This window comes from Benincasa hispida, chromosome 9 (assembly GCF_009727055.1).
Source record: "Benincasa hispida cultivar B227 chromosome 9, ASM972705v1, whole genome shotgun sequence".
NCBI lineage: Eukaryota > Viridiplantae > Streptophyta > Magnoliopsida > Cucurbitales > Cucurbitaceae > Benincasa > Benincasa hispida.
The window spans coordinates 70,790,942-70,808,008 of record NC_052357.1 but is presented as its reverse complement, the minus strand read 5'-3'; the positions used below and the strand labels follow the sequence as shown (position 1 = coordinate 70,808,008).

Genomic DNA, 17,067 nt, shown 5'->3' with positions numbered 1-17,067 from the left:
TAAAATGATGATCTAAAGTTTAACATGGAATAAGATTTAGTATCCATATAATAACAGTGTTAGAGAATAAATCTAAGTTTACAACACAGTAACAAATTAATGCCAAATCAAATCAAATCTAACAAGCTTAATAAATATCACAACAATAAATTCTATCCCTATAAAACTAATATTGAATTAGGAGACATAATTTAGCAATTGCAACATGAAGAAAAGTAAATATTCATAATAAAAGTAAAGAAATTTAAAACCTAAATTGACCTGCTTGGGAGGCGACATAGAAACATACAGGTGTTCTTTCTACAAAAAAAAATCTTCATCTCTTCCCTCTCATTACGTAAAATAGTAAAGGAGAAAAGGCTATGAATTTTGAGAGAGAAGGGGAAGAGTTTTCCCACAAAATTGTAAAGGAAAATAGAGTTAGATGTTGAAAGATTCTGGTGTACTTCCCTACTCAAACGTGAAATCCCCAAGGAAAGATAGTGAGGAAGAGATTTTTATCCTCCAATTTTTGACTCTCCTATTGAAAGAAATAATTCTCCCCCCTTTAGTTACATGAAGAACCTCTTATATAGGAAACAAGAATTGTTATTTATGTGAGTGGGAAAGAGAAGGAAAGAGATATGGTTACGGAAGTGAGGGAGGAGAACGTGAGAATGGGTAGATACTAGAGAGTGAGTGGAGAGAAAATTGGGAAATGGAGATAGTTGAGTGAAGTTGAGAGAAGTTGCGAGGAGAGTGGAATGTAGAGATTGGAGAAGATAAAAAGGAATGACTAAATTATATTTTATTATTATATCATATTTTTCCATTTTTTTTCCCCATTATTCACGAATCATTAAGCCTGTAAGTTTTATCAAATGAAATCAGGGAGCTGAAAATAGAGAAAGTTAGAATATTAAATCCATTATTCAGCTTGATTCTTGAAAATTAAGCAGAAACAATTGACGATAGTTGGATGCCGCATGGCCCCATGGGAGCAATGCTAATGCGTACGAGAAAGGATAGCCGTTGAAACCGGACGATTAAAGACGTCGCTTCAAGAGATATATGATCATCGAAGAATGCAGATCACATGGCCTATTAAAATCAGTGATTCGGACAAGACAAAACATAAATGAACTCAATATCATAAACAACGACCAAAACCAAAAAGAAAAAAATTATATTTACATCAGAAATTAATTAATTTTTGCTACTTTCAAGAAGAAAAGAAGTTTCAGAACTTAAATTTGAACATCCATTGAAATCTTCGAAGCTCGAATTCTTTTTCTTCTTTCCCTCTACAGAATCCATATACAAACTCTTGGACGTGTTATTTACAGGTACATTTTCACTTCGGTAAAATAACAGTTCCAGGTTAAGGCATTAAATCACGGAGTCCAAATACGTATTCTCACGTCTCCTGTTGAACTCTAATAAGCTACCGTAGGTTCGATCAGAAACACCAATAAAAAGAGACTCAGCATCAGGGCTGAAGGATATGCCCGCTATTTCTCCAAACATATCAATCTCTTGGCCTTCAACGTAGCCAGATTGGGTATCAAAGATATGGACGAAGTCTGCTGGCTCAGCCATAGCCATAAATCTACCATCCGATGTGAATTTTACAGCTCTTATAGCTCCCATCCTTCCTTTTAGAACAGCCATGGACTCCGACATTTTCCTCACATCCCATAGCCTACAGGTTGTATCTTGGTTTCCTGTGGCCAGGATATGCCCATTTGGGTGCCATGCCGAGCTGAATGAATAGTCTAGGTGCCCTTGAAGGCATCCGATACCCTGTTCAAAGCCTACCATTTAGCATTCGACTATTTCTATTGCCTCTCTACTTCACTTGTACAATAAATATAAATATCCAGTGAAAAGGCACGAAGTACTCACTCGGCCAGAATTTGCATCAGTGATCAAGCAATCTGGACTGTCCCCAAGAACAGCAAGCATCTTACCATCTGGACTTACGGATGTGTTCTGTGAGAGACTGGTGTTAGGGGAACCATCGAATTATAGAAACAGTAACGAAGAAAAACCGACTGGATGCCACTTACATTTACAGACCAGTCAAATGAGAAACAACCAAGGGAAGAAAAAATCTCGGCGTCGTAAATCCTAATTTTGCAATCATTATTCGCCGCCATGATCCTTACTCCACCACTGCAAAAAACAGATGATCATTAACTGTGTTATTAATCTTTTTGTATGCTAGTCTACACTGGTTTACTCAGCCAATTTTCCACATTGATTATGATGCTTACACTGAATCTCGATAAATATCCACAGCATTGGTGATGGCATTCTCATTTGCTGTAATCTTTGTGCAGAATGCAACCTCTGGATGATTTAGGAACTAAACGAAGCATAAGGAAGACAAAAATCAGATGTTCGGAACCACAAGGAAACTGAATAGGAAGTTATCAAGTGTGCTATATATATGTTTTAACTCCCAACTTGCACACCTTGCAAATAAGTTCCCCTTGAAAACCACCAGCAACAACCAGATTCTCTTTAACCGCCATGGTGCTTATCTGAACTCTGGAAAGTGATTGAGACATCAGTCCAGGGAGTTTCTGCACAAGCCATCAAAACAATGATTAATATGCGCATTCAATGATCTGGAAAGGATGTTTTCAAGTGCCAGGTGTTAGCATCACATTTTCCAACGAAAGCACTACATACCAAAGTGGGAACAACTGGTTTAGCTACATTTAGTATTTCTTTGCTCCTTCGAAGCAATGAAGACCAGTGCAATACTGAATAGTTCTGCATTAAGTATACATCATGTTTTGAAGTTGCCCATAACAAATTTCTCAGCTGCACAGATTGAAAAACAGAAGTTGGAGGCATCAGTGACTGCAGTAGGATGTTTAGGAGTAAAATCACCAAACTGATGATAACAAAATGATTAAGAATTAATCGATCAAAAAGATTCTCTGGTGTGTTTGTTTCAACTTTCAACAAACTCCAGAAATCAAAATATTTGACTAACTTGTCAGCTGGGACACTCTAGAAGCCTAAAGTGTCATCGCCTCTGAGACAAATTGACATCCATCGACTTTAGAAGCCTAAAATGTCCGAAACTTTGTAAATAATTGACTTCACTGAACCTCACATATGGACAAGGACAAGACAACCATGAATAGGTAAATAAACAGTTCACCAAATTCCACACAGCAGGTGAAAATAAACTACTTTGGTGAAACCGAGTGCTCGTATAAGAAACAACAAAATATTATAGCTATCATGGACACAGAAAAGCCGAATAAAAGAATGGACAATGGACAACTTAGAAAGAAAAAGTCTGCAAAATAAGGTAAATTAAAGAGCACAACGATGCTTTTAGGCCTTGCAAAGAAACTACGGACTCAGCCACCACCAGACAATCTTGAAACAGAAACAGGGAGCCATTGGCATACAAATGCATAGGTTATGTATGATAAGTGAGGCGAGGACCCACTTGGCAGATGCTGCCTCCCTTCCACCCCACCCCAGGAGTCTGACCCTTGTTCCAGAGTACAACACATGCAATTTTACAGCCATATGAGATGACCTTTGCAGGATGCAAGATTTAAGACTAGCGATATATATAATCTCGTTGTGAGAAATAAAAAGGCAAGACGACCTAAATAAATCTTTGATTAACATGTGGTGAGTGAAAAATCAGTCTCTAGAACTGAGAAACTGAAATACTGTATAATAATATAATCATGTATCAAATGATTAAAAACCACATGTTGAATCAAAGAAAGGATAAGACTCCCAACTAAAACTGAGGCCATGCATGGGCTAATTCAACAAAAATTATAGTTAACATATGCGAATAGGATGTTCGACTTTTTGTTCCCCAAAAGATAACGTAGAACAATAATAATCTCCAAGAAATTAGATCAGCCGTTCACCATGACACTTCTGACCCTTATGTTATCAGACAACAAAGGCCAAACAAAATAAACTTCAACCTAAGAAGACTCGACACAAAAACTATCCAAGTTGAAACATCATACAGAAAATGCATTTGAAATGCGTCATTAAGTGCATAAAGAGAGGAATTAACTATTTCAATGACAAACCCCTAAGAGTAGGGCATATATTATATTTAACTAAAGAAATTTTCATACGGCCTCTTATGCCTTAAATGCTCAGATGGCTTCCTGTCATACCATTTAAAGGTTGCGCCAGCTGCTCAGTTATAACTCCCACCTGCTTTACATGCTGAAATAAAGTGAAATAGCAGTCCTAAATGGCAAAGAGAGGTTAACTTCATATATCATGGTTAATAGCCAATAAAGCAACGCATCTATAACTTCGTCATAGAAAGTTCGAAACAAAATATAAGGATACACAATCAACAGACACATTGCATCTACAGGGAAAAACAAAACGATTCTGGAAAAAAAAAAAGAGGCAAGGACGGCATAACTCTAGAAGTTGACTGTACAGTAATCATAATTGATCCACAAAATTAGGTCGGTCACTTGGGAGAAGCAATAGCAAAACAGTGATAAGTGCTAAAAGAAACAGTACATACCACAAGCATAAAGCAAATCTGTAATCCAATAACTTAAACACCCACAACTAACAAAAGACTAGTTCTATTGCGCTTAAATCCATGATAGAGGAGGACCATTTAAGGTGCAATATGACCAATATTGCCTGTGGGGGCAATTGTTTGCACCTTGAACAGATTACTGTTTCTTTAACCGGAGACAGAATTATATATTTAAAAGAAACGGCTTCCGGACAAAGTGCATTAAGATTAGACCTATTTTAAATCACTACGAAACCCATCCGCTTCACTAAATTTAATTATCAATACTTTTAACCCTAGAGGCCCAACAAATGAAAATCAACCACGGCAGACTCTACTTCTTTTTCCCAATCTGACCATGCTCGGTGGATAAAAGCCCCACCGAATTCGAAAATAGGAAGAAAAGAAAAAGATAATTATTTTAGAAAAAAAATACAAAGGCGGTCAAGGGACAGCGTAGTCCACACCTTAACAAGATATTAAAACAGATCCAAACTAAACAGCCTTAAATACGAACAGCTAAAACTGAAATAACTATCCAGTATGATAAGAAGAATAAACAAACACTATGAATAAGAATCTCAACCTGGAAATGCACAATTGTTGACTTGACCAGCCTCGTATTGAACTGAAAGTGATAGAAACCATGTCCCATCTCTACTTGCAAGCATTCCTGTTTAACAAAAAAGGGCAAGAAAACCAACTGATTTTAGAGAAGAAAACCAACTGTTTTTTTATAAAAAATAAAAAATAAAAAGTAGAATATAGTTTATCTAGGTGGATGATATCTAAAAGTTTATTCTTCAATCATGAAAGCTCAATTTCTGAAAGGGGATAAAGGAGAGTAGCCCGGTGCGCTTGTGAAAAAGTGAATGAATAGTATCTCTCCAAATTTTATATTATTTAAAAATCAGGAAAGTAATTTAGGAATTACATGAGAGAGCTAATTTACGAATCAAACGCAACTTGCCAAACATAATCGACATATCCCATTTTCAATTTGTTTAGTTGCAAAAGGACGCGAGAAGAGCAATTCTCTCAAAAAGGTATGATAACGACAGAGCCACTGACCTTTTCGAGGTCTTCGCGAGGGCGTGAGAGGTTCTCATAGTTTTTATACTGTTTCAAACGTGTCTCACGGCACTTTTCCCTTGTAAAATGAAGCCTCTCCCAAGATATGCCTTGTATATCTTTCCCATTTCTAGCTTCCAATGCAGACGTATCAGTTCTTGACTTGCTCTGCTGAAGTCAAACGTCATTTTCAGTCATTGTTTTTTCCTCTAACCAAAGCTAACGTGAAGAGGAAAAGAGGTGGAAAGGCACAGACAATATACCGTCTCAAAATCATCTTCGAAATCAGAGTCCAGAGACTCTACGTCGCTACTCCTCTGCGTTTCGCCATCACCAAAAGAGGAGTCGTCATCGAAATTAGCCACATCGTAATAGTCATCAACAAGGTAATCAAGGAAGTCGTTTCCCAAATTTTCCATGGATCTGCCAAATGAGAAACATACTTTTAAGTTTAACCAGCGAACAAACAGAATCTCAAACAGCCTCTGAACCAAAAAAAAAAAAAAAAAAAAACGATAAAAGAAGAGTATATCCAAACTCATACAAAATTCATCACTACGCTCCAAGAAAAGATATCTCATACACATTATAACTAAAAAATAGCATGCGTCCATTCTTTCAAGTTTCATCGATGATCACAAAACCGACCTCGCAGAAGCGAAGAGCACAGTAGAAAAAACTGAATATAAAATACATGAAAGAGAACAACAATACCTATGAGTGTTGAGAAACCAGGTAGAGAATTCAAATCGCAGTGACGAAAGATCAAATGGAGAAGCTGACTGAGAATGCGTTCTGGTTAAAAGAAAAGAGGAGATAGAATAACGAGATTCGAAGAGTTGAAAGAATTTCCGATTTACGACGAATTGAATCGGAGAGAGAGGAAAGATAAAGGAAGAAGATGATTACAGAGAAACGTCTAGAGAACTTCGGATGAAAAGAGCGAGGGAAAGGCGAGACTGAAGGCAGTTATATATAATGAATAAAAGCAAAATGGATATATGAATCGGATTCGAGGTCAATGGGCCGGGTCGGGAGCAAAGTGGGACCCGACCAACCGCCCATTTTACCGGTACGGGCGTGTCAATTGATAGTTAGGCCCCACACGGGTACTATTCGCACGCTCGGTGTCTTGGTACACGTGTTAGTGAAAAACGAAGGCAGGTTATTATTCAATTGAAATAACTTATAAGAGCCCTTGTCCAAAGTTGATGATGCGTCACGTGGTCAAATAGGAATCCGGAGAATTGGTATTTAGAATGGAAAGTTAGGGGCATGTTGGTAAATTGAGTTGAATTCTTTTTCCTTATATTTTTCTTTAACTTTAATAAAACTAATGCCAAAACATTTGGCTTTAATCTTAAAAATTGACCGACCAATTGACCGCAGGTTTTTTGGCTATGCTTGTATTGGAATCGGATGGGTTCATTTCTAAATTAATGCTAAAACTGCATTTTTTTTCTTTTGTTTTACGATTCGATTATACTCAAATTTTCTTATTCCACTCTTCTTCTTCTTCTTCTTCTTCTTCATCGCTGTTCATCCATTTTTGCTTCACATACTTGTGTTCTCCATAGTCTATAAGTTCCATTTTCTCTTTTTTTTTTTTTACCACATCTATTTTTTCAATACAATAAATATAAAGATGGGAGATTCAACCTCCGACATTCAAAGAAAAAGTACATGTCAATTTCCATCGAATTAAGTTCATTTGACAAAATTAAGTCAATTTTGTACATGTCAACTTGAATATAAAGGTATAAATATATTAATCAAGACATATATTTTTTATGCCAAATTTTAACCAAAAGAAAATGCACTTGGCTTCCACGTGACATCGACGATAAATTTGTAATTTTTTAGAATATAAGACCTGCAAAAACAACTAATACCTAAATTAGTAAGAGAACTATATAATAGAGAAAAAGTTAAAAGTTTAAGTTTGAGATCTAGATCCAAGATCCACTTCAAATGATCTCATATGAACTCATAATCGTTTATTGATAGGAGATTTGATTTAGAGTTTATCTTAATCCTATTAAGATTTAGATATGAGATTTAACCCTCTTAAGATTAGGGTATGACTTTTTCTTAATTCCAAATAATCTAGGTTAGAAATTTTATATTGATTTTGATTGTACTTTATCTTATCTTAATTTTGGACTTTATTTCGTTCGGTCAAAATTCACCCAAACTTATATAATCACTCAAAAATTCATAAATTTGTATCTCCTCATCACTTAACGGTAAGTTTAACCCAAAAAAAAAGAAAAAGAAAGACATATATATATATATATATATATATATAAAAGAAAATATGGAGCATTAAGTAAAATCATGTGGGGATGAAAGTCATACAAATAGAGAAGCTTCAGTTAATAGTTGATAAGATAAAATAAGGTCGGGATTTGATTTGACCTAGAGATCATCTCCCATATCACCAACTCCAACGGCTAACCGCAAATTAACGGGAAAATAGAAGGACAAGTGTCAGTTACACAAATTTTAATATTATATTTATTTCACGTAAACTTAATTATCAAAATAGCAATTGAAGTCTTTTTCAAAAAATAATAACAAACAGCAATAGGAGTCGAGCAATTTATTGAATAAACGAGTGCCCACGTGTTTGATTCGTCAGCAATTTTGTTTAATAGAATGGCAGCGATCCACGTGGCTAAGTTTCTATTTCCGCTGCCACCTATTTTCCCTTTCGATTTTGGTTTAGGTAGGTAACTCGAACCATCTCCTTGTCTGTTTCTTTCCCACAATGCTATCTATGTTCAAACTTCCGCGTCATCTTTGTCCGAAAATTTTTAGTATTATGACCGTACATACTATTTAAATTGCTAATTTAACACGGTAATTAAATAATATTTTTTTATTATTTTAAATGTTATTATTCTACCATGTAATAATTAGTATAAAAATTTATTAATACAATGGTTGCCTTAGAATTCTTCTCTTTAGAAAAACTTTTTATCCTTAATCTCTATAGAAATAAACGATTTAACTTTTATATTTTTATATTTTTAATTCTTAAAAGAAACTATTTTCTTTTTTTAACTTTGGTAGGTAACAATTTAGACTATAGAATTTTAAATATATATAAATTTAGTTCTTAACCATGAAAAATACCGTTGATGTTAAATGCCAGTTTATATCATGTAACAACTTAAGATGTATACAATCAATGGTTACTCTAACAAATTTCTTTGTTAGGTGTCAATTTATATTATGTGACGATTTAGGATGTATAAAATCAATGGTTACTCTAACAAATTTCTTTATTAATTCTTATCATTCTTAAAATCTTATCTATCTTAATTTTCAAAGTTAAATTCTCGTAAAATAAAAGATTACTCTGACAAATTTTCAATTTTCAATTTTATTCTTATGAAAATAAAATTGTTTATATATTTAGTATATTCCTTGCAAAGCCAATTTATATCATCAAATTTCATATTGATAGTTCAATCCCATCAATTTTCATGTTGTTAGTTCAATCCCATCAATTTTGTCTCTTTTTTTTTTATTAAAAAAAAGTGCATATATTTCCCTTATATTTACTCAATAATCTTATACTTAACAAAATAATCTAGTTAAAGAAATATAAATTTAAGTTGAATAATATATGATATAACATTTTAAAACATTATTTTAAAATATAAATTAAAATATGCAAATTTTGATAACAAGCCTATTTTCATTATTACTCATCACTACAATTCAAAATTATTTACCAAACATTATAATTAATTTATTCATATTTCAAGTTGAAATTTACTGAATACTAATTGACATCATTTTATAGTAGATTTTTTTATAAGTAAAATTGACAACAATTATTTTAAAAACTACAACAATAATAAACTAAGTCTTAGTCTTTAGAGTTTGATTCTTAATCAATTTGTCAAAATACTTGCATAAGAAATTTCATCAAATCTTAATCCTATTTGAAGACAAAGATTAAATCATTATAGAATGTAAAGTATAAGGACTAAATTATTATTTATCAAAATTATAAGACCAAATTGTTACAAATATGAAAGTATAAATATTAAAATGTTTGTACTAAAATACACATGAATTAAAAGTAGTTTTTTTTAACTCAGTAGTAATTCTAGTATAATTGAATGAATAAAGTATTTATTACGATATAATATTAAATTTATTTTTATTTATTAAATTAAGCTTTTAAGTTAATCCATCATTTAATAATGATCATCTAAGAAATCATGTTAAATATCATTCTTAGTATTATTTTAATTTCTTTGAGCCCACCCTTTTAAATTTTAAATCTTACTTCGATTTTATTTCTAACTTTTAGGAGACGTTTGGAATGGAGGAATTGAGATGAGAATGAGGGTGAAAATGAATAAGGGATACACATTTCCTTATTTGGTATAAGTTTTGAAGCTTTAGACACGAGAATAAACTATTCTCATGCATTCTTTATACGAATGAATGATACCCATCCAAAGTGTGGTTTTTTCTTGATGTCCAGTCTCTCCTATTTTAATACATGAATTTATTCTTTTATTATATATTATGAAAATTAATTGATATATGAATATAACATTTATAATTAAGAAAATTATATTAAAATTTAAGTTATAATATTTGAATTTAACTACTCTAGATTCATAAATAAATAAATTATATTATAAACGGTAAAGAACCAATGTGTCAATACTATTAATCTATTAATAAATTATATACATAGTCAATTAACTATTATTATGATTAATATTTTATGAGATTATTTTTTTAATAATTATAACTAGTCTATCATTGAGTAATTATAAATCATTATTTTTTTAATCACAAAAAAATTATATTTATTTTTTTAAAATTAATTTGATTGTCTTGTTAATTCATACATCATATTTATATAAATTCATCAAATTGATATATCAAATTATATAATCAAATAACTTTAATTATAAATTACTCATTTTACAAATATTTGTAATTAATATTATTATTTGATAATTAAATGATTAATTTTACTCAAAATTTTGAATTGAATTTATTATTTATCAATTAATCTATCAAAATTTTATAGAGGTATCCATGATTAATTTTATAAATAAAATACAAAGCTAATTTGTTATCATAAAATTTTGATAACATTTTCATATACAATCAAATATAGTCATCATTAATTTCAATAATCTTATTTTTAGATTTTTCATTTTCGAATATACTGAACATTTTTAAACCTTAAACTAAATGACCCGTTAGTGCAAGCTTTTTTTCTCTTTCTCATTTCCATTTGTCCAAATTAGTGTACACTGTAATTTGCATAAGATAAATATTTACCATACTTTTGGCTTTTGGTGCGATTAATGTCAATTCAATTAGGAGAAGAGTGCGTAAAGGAATTGGATTAGCTGGTCTCCAAATACTTCTTTCCATTATGTTCTAGCTAGGGGAGATGGTTAATATCGATGTGGACAAATCTGCTGACGCCACAAATAAATAAAATAATAATAATTAGTATGTAATTAATTGGCTGATTGAATTAATTAATAAGAATAAGTTGGAAATAATGTGTGGAGGATTTGAGTGGGAATTTAAATTCAGATATGGGATTTTACATCAACGGCTGAAAATAAATGTGGATTTGAATTTATGATTACGTGGCTTGTTGGATGGAAATCAGAGATTTGGTTGTTTGTTTCACTTATCGCATCTCCACCTGATCCACTATCTGCACTCTACTTTTATTGCCTTTCTTTTTTCTTTTTATTTTCTCAAACATATGTACTATATATGTGTTGGATGTTAATTCTCTTAAATTCCTTTAATTACATTCACACGTGTAATAGGAGTAAGATGGTCTCTTTTTAATACCCGCATAATTCAATTGATATATAATATATTTTATTGATTAAAAAATTTATGACTCAAGTTTCTGGAATAGAAAGGAAGTAAAATTGTTGGCTAAATTTGGATACTAGTTTAGGGTTTTTTTTAAAAAAAAAAAAAAAAAAATTAGTTAATGCATCTTTGCGTGTATTTTATCATTAGACTTTGATAAATATCTAATAAGTTTTGAATGGTTAACTTAGCTTAATTTGTCTTTCAACTTTAGTAAGTATTTAGCAATCAATTTGATTTTTAAAAAAATCTAAATAGGGAAAAAGATTTTATTACTAATTTAATAGTGGAAGATTACATCCCCCAGCTCACTGCTAACAAATTAAATTTGGAGTGTGAATACCGAGAACTCCTAATTTGGACATAAAGGATATCAAAATAGAGGAAGATAAAAGCTTTTGTAAACATGTCAACAAGTTGGAAATGTGAGTGAATAGGCAAAAGACGAAGAAAACCATCACAATCTTGTCACGAACGAAATGACAATTGATCTCAATGTGTTTGGTCCTCTTATGGAACATTGGATTGAAAGCTACAACAATTGCAGCTTCATTATCACAGTACACAAGAGCTGGTGAAGAGCAATCAATTCTCAATTCATGAAGAAGCTGCCTAATCCAAATTAGTTCACTAGTAACAAATGCCAAAACACGATATTTCACTTCTGCAGACGAACGTAAGACAGTAGTTTGTTTCTTAAACTTCCAAGGTATTAAAGAGACACCAATGAAGACACAAAAACCATTAATATATCGCCTTGTATCTGGACAAGCACCCCCATCGATATCAATAAAGGCTTTTCAGCTAAAAGAGAGTATACGATTTCAACAACATTCCTTGGCCAAGTGCCCGTTTCAGATACCTAAGCATATGATACTCCACTCAAATGGAAGATGTTGGCTGCTGCAAAAATTGGATAAGGCGTTGGACCAAAAAGGAGATATCTGAAGATATAAAAGCCTGCCAATTAATCTTCTATAGCAAATAGCATCATCAGGTGACAAAGGAGTACCTTCCATTTTAGACAACTTTATATTAGGATCCATGGGAGAAATAACTGGCTTCGAGTCAAGGAAATTAGTATCTTCTAATATTTGGAGACAATATTTCTTTTGAGACAAAAATAAACCTGGTTGAGACCTTGATAATTTGAGGCCAAGGAAATATTTAGCGGTTCCCAAGTCTTTCAACATGAAATGAGAATGCAACATGCACCTAACAGAATTCATTTCATGTGTAGATGGTCCAAGATAATCACTACAAGAATTTGGAATAAAAAACTGTTGGTAAAACCAATCCCAACAGTAATCCAATCGTCGGGACAACATCGTCGGGAAAACCTTTTTCGACCCAAAAAAGCCTTGTTGTAGGAAAAAAGATATCTAGACGGAACAAAGATGAGGGCTTTTGCCGACCCTAAGTGATACTATTGCGAAAAGTTATTTCTCCTGACGGTAAGAATAATTTTCCACCGCTGGGAGAAGTCAGCTTATGCATACAGTTTCCATTTGGCATCAGAAGATGGTTACTTATCCCAACGCTTAATCTACGATTCGACCATCGACGAAAGTTATCCTGAGAGCTATTTTGTCATGAAATTACATTTTTTCCAATCCCTATATTGTCGAGAGATGGTTACTTATGCCGATAGTGACCTATTTTAGCATAGGAAAAAAAGGTAAAAAAACAAGCATGAAATTACACTTCTTCTCAACCCCTGTACCATCGAGATTACATATTTAGGCATCAGAAATATATTTTTTCTTTATTTACTAAATTTTATATATATATATATATATCTACAAATGTTATACCTGCTTAAATCTTACAAATATCAAATAAACTAAAATAAAAATTGCTAAAATTAATTAGATGTCTACAATATTCAATAATATCTAGAAAACATGTTTGAATCTTAAGAATTTGTCAAATAAACGACTACTAATACTATTCATCTTAAATATAACATAACATTCACAAATTCTTAAATCTGAAATAACATTACATAATATCCACAAAGTACCTATGAAACAAAATTCTACAACCTAACTAAGCTTGTCGGAAGATGCATCTTCAACATAAATCTCGAGATACCTACAAAATACAAATTTAAATAAGTTTAGTGCTCAAATATATCATATACCAATCTCAAAATGAATATAGAACTTAAAAATCAACTAAGAACATTAATGAATTGAAACAAACCAACTCAAATTTACATATTACAATCTCAGACTCAATATTGAACTTAAAACTCAACTTAAACTTCAATATAATTATACATTTACCCCCATACCAACTTTAAACCTAACATAAGAACATTAACAAATACAAATGAACTTTATGCAATCTTCCCCTCTCCCAGCCTCCCAATCCATATTTATACATTTTAAACTCAAACTCAATATACAAATAACAATCTCAACATCGGTGGGAAGAAACAAGAACCCAACAAAAAAAAAAAAAAATAGAAATTCCATTGTTGCATTTGCTGTATTTGCTTAAACATCGATACATATTAACCATTATTAGGCTTTGTTCTATAACATATTGAATAAACTAACTGGTGAGCCATATTCAATATGCAAAGAGAGATGAAATGGATAATTAAAACAAATTTCCATAGAAAGTTTTAAAATACAATTGAAGAAGCTAACGAACAAATTTCCACAGAGAGTGCACATCGAGGATGCAGCAATACTACCATCCATAATAAAAACTTCATAATTTTCTCCACAAGTCAACAAAGAAAAAAGGTACAAACAATTGGAAGCCATTAAAGCACCAAGCCAAAAGGTAGTCAGAAACAATCACAAGGGAAATCCCTTAGCAAAAGAATAATTAGACCCAAATCTCCAAATTCCACCATTGTTTAAGCAAGTTAAGCATCAAGACCAAAGAGAAATCATCAAAGCATCAAACCAAAAGCTAATCAGAAACAATCACAAGGAAAATCTCATCTGTTAACAATGAATCAGACCCAAAACTCTTGATCCCACCATTATTTAAGTAATTTACAACATGAAATCCAATTGATAAGTTATTTACCTTCTTCCCTCTCTCAATGTACTTGACTACAATAAGTTCGTCTATCTTCTTGTCTTTAACGAGCCTAGCAACTCCAAAATTTCCAGAGCCAAGGTCTTTCAAAGGCTCATACTGATCCTCCATTAGAACTCTCAATTAAAAAGAAACAAAAACCCAACAAAAAAAAATAAATAGAAATCCGTACCTGGTTGTAGATGACGACGAAAGGTAGGAGAAGAGTATCACACCAGATGATGAGAATTGGGCAAGGATGAGCGGACACACTCGTAAGAATCGAGCAGACGAAGAAAGAAAGACGGGAAAAGAAGAAAGAAAGAAGGGGAAGAAACTACGGGCAGTGGCTGCACTGAAACGAATGAGGGTTTGAATTTAACCTCTCCCGGTGCTCTTAAAACTATCAGACTAAGTACTTTCTCCCAACGGTCCATTGGACTAACGTCGGAATAACTCTAATAAAAAATCCCCCAATATTTCTTTTAAATTGACCCTCTCCCGACAATTCTAAAACTTTCGGGCTAAATACGTTCTCTCGACGATCATTTGGACAACATCGGGATAACTTTAATAAAAAATTCCCCAACTTTTTTTAAATTGACCCTCTCCCAACGGTTGTTGGGACCATCATCAAGACAACTCTAATAAAAATTCCCCAAGTTTTTTGTTTTTTTTTAAATTGACCCTCTCCCGACGCACCATCAGACGAAGTATTATCCCGATAGTTGTTTGACTCACCATCAGGATAACTTTAATAAAATTTCGAAAACCATTTTCTTTAAATTTAGCATATCTCGACACTTCTATAACCGTCGAGCGAAATATATTTTTCTAATGGTTGTTTGAACCCCCGTCGGGATAACTCTAATAAATTTTTTTCAAATTTTTTTAAATTGACCCTTGCCCGATGCTTTTTACCCCGTCGGGCTAAGTATGTTCTCCTGACGGTAGTTTGACCCACCGTCGGGATAAATCTAATAAAAATTTTCAATTTTTTTTTAATTTAATCCTTTCCCGACGCTAGTAACACTATCGAGATATGTACATTCGCCTGACGGTTATTTGAAACACCGTTGGGATAACTCTAATAAAATTTTTTCAACCTTTCTTTAAAACTCGACACCTCGTCTATACCACTGAGATAGACACTATCTCCCGATGTTAAAATTATGACATTAGGAGAGGCTAATAAATCTTTTTTCTAACGTAGTTTATGTCGACGGTTCAAGAAAATAACATCAGGATAGTAGATTTATCCCGACGCTAGTCAAGTTTTCATCAGGAGATATTTTTTCTCTGATGCCACAAAAAATCGTTGGAAAAAATGAGTACTCCCGACACTTTTTTCTGCATTGGAAAAAGTTTCTTCAGAAAAAACTAAAATTCTTGTAGTAAATATATTGTCAACATAGACTAATAGTGCAATAAAAGAGCTTCCACTTGAGTAAACAAGGAGTAGTCTGATTTCAACTAGATAAACCCATGTGACAACAATGCACTTGAAAATTTAGTAAACCATTGATGTGAAGCTTGTTTTAAATCATATATGGACTTATTCAGCTTACAAACCAATTTCCCCCTCTTATCAGCAACAATAAAAGTGTGATAACCCAATGATAAAGACATATATACTTCTTCAAATAAGCCGTCATTTAAGAATGCATTATTTACGTTCATCTGAGCTAATTGTCGGTTAAAAGAATTAGCAAGAGTCAATAATATCTTCACAGTAACTATTTTGGCTGCATGAGAAAATGTGTCAAAGAAGTCAACTCCTTCTTGTTGGTTGTATCCTTTTGCCACAAGACGAGCTTTGTAGTGATCAATAGTTCCATCCGGTATATATTTAATTCGATAAACCCACTTTGAGCCAATAGCATGATATTTTTTAGGAAGTAGTACAACCATCCATGTCTTTATACGTTCCATAGTCACAAGTTCTTCGGCTATAACATGATTTCAATGATAAAATTTTGTAGCTTGATGATAATATGAAGGTACATAAGTTGTAGACACATTAGATATAAAATGTCTGTGAGAGTCAGAATAACGATCATAGGAAATATATATGCCAAAGAAAAAAAGAGTTGATGAAGACAATGAGATATTAGCAATCAAATTGCAGTAAAAAACCTTGAGATAAGAAGGGGATCGGCGCTGCCTAGTTGATTTTCTGGGAACAACAACTATAGAGGTATTATCATGAACCAAGCAATCAAAGCTTGATCTATGGGTTGAACATCAACTATCAATTCATCAACTAAATGATCAGAATTATAAAAAAACGTGGCATTTTGGTCTGAAATAGTAGGTAAAGAAACGACAGATGGATGGAAATATTCTAATCAGAAAGACACACCATTTTTTGAATTATCTTGCATGGAGAAGTCTTCTAAAACAGGACAAGGAAGAACAAACATGATTTAAAAAATCAGGAGAAGAGACAATGTGTCCTGATGTGAAGAATGAAATGGGAAGAGGTCTTTAAAAAACTGAACATCACATGATATAATGAACTGCTGACTTGTGATATCATACCGTTT

At 32.6% G+C, this 17,067-nt stretch overlaps 1 protein-coding gene across 6 annotated transcripts; it reads right to left on the bottom strand.

Moving 5' to 3' along the window:
* Positions 1–1,114: 1,114 nt before the first annotated feature.
* LOC120085834 (uncharacterized WD repeat-containing protein C2A9.03) lies at positions 1,115–6,548 on the bottom strand. 6 transcript variants are annotated; one of them, XM_039042046.1, is made up of 10 exons: positions 6,311–6,548; positions 5,860–6,019; positions 5,597–5,767; positions 5,112–5,198; positions 2,677–2,811; positions 2,457–2,567; positions 2,256–2,347; positions 2,049–2,154; positions 1,885–1,971; positions 1,115–1,782 (listed from the first exon to the last, which is right to left on the bottom strand). In XM_039042046.1, exons 2-10 carry the CDS (start codon positions 6,013–6,015, stop codon positions 1,369–1,371), a joined length of 1,359 nt encoding a protein of 452 aa, XP_038897974.1. In that variant the 5' UTR covers positions 6,016–6,019; positions 6,311–6,548; the 3' UTR covers positions 1,115–1,368. The 6 variants fall into 6 exon arrangements, with proteins under 6 accessions (XP_038897974.1, XP_038897975.1, XP_038897977.1 ...); XM_039042047.1 differs by having other exon boundaries at positions 5,597–5,764; XM_039042049.1 differs by lacking the exons at positions 5,860–6,019; positions 6,311–6,548 and adding an exon at positions 4,158–4,233 and having other exon boundaries at positions 5,597–5,625.
* Between the last annotated feature and the right edge of the window lie 10,519 nt (positions 6,549–17,067).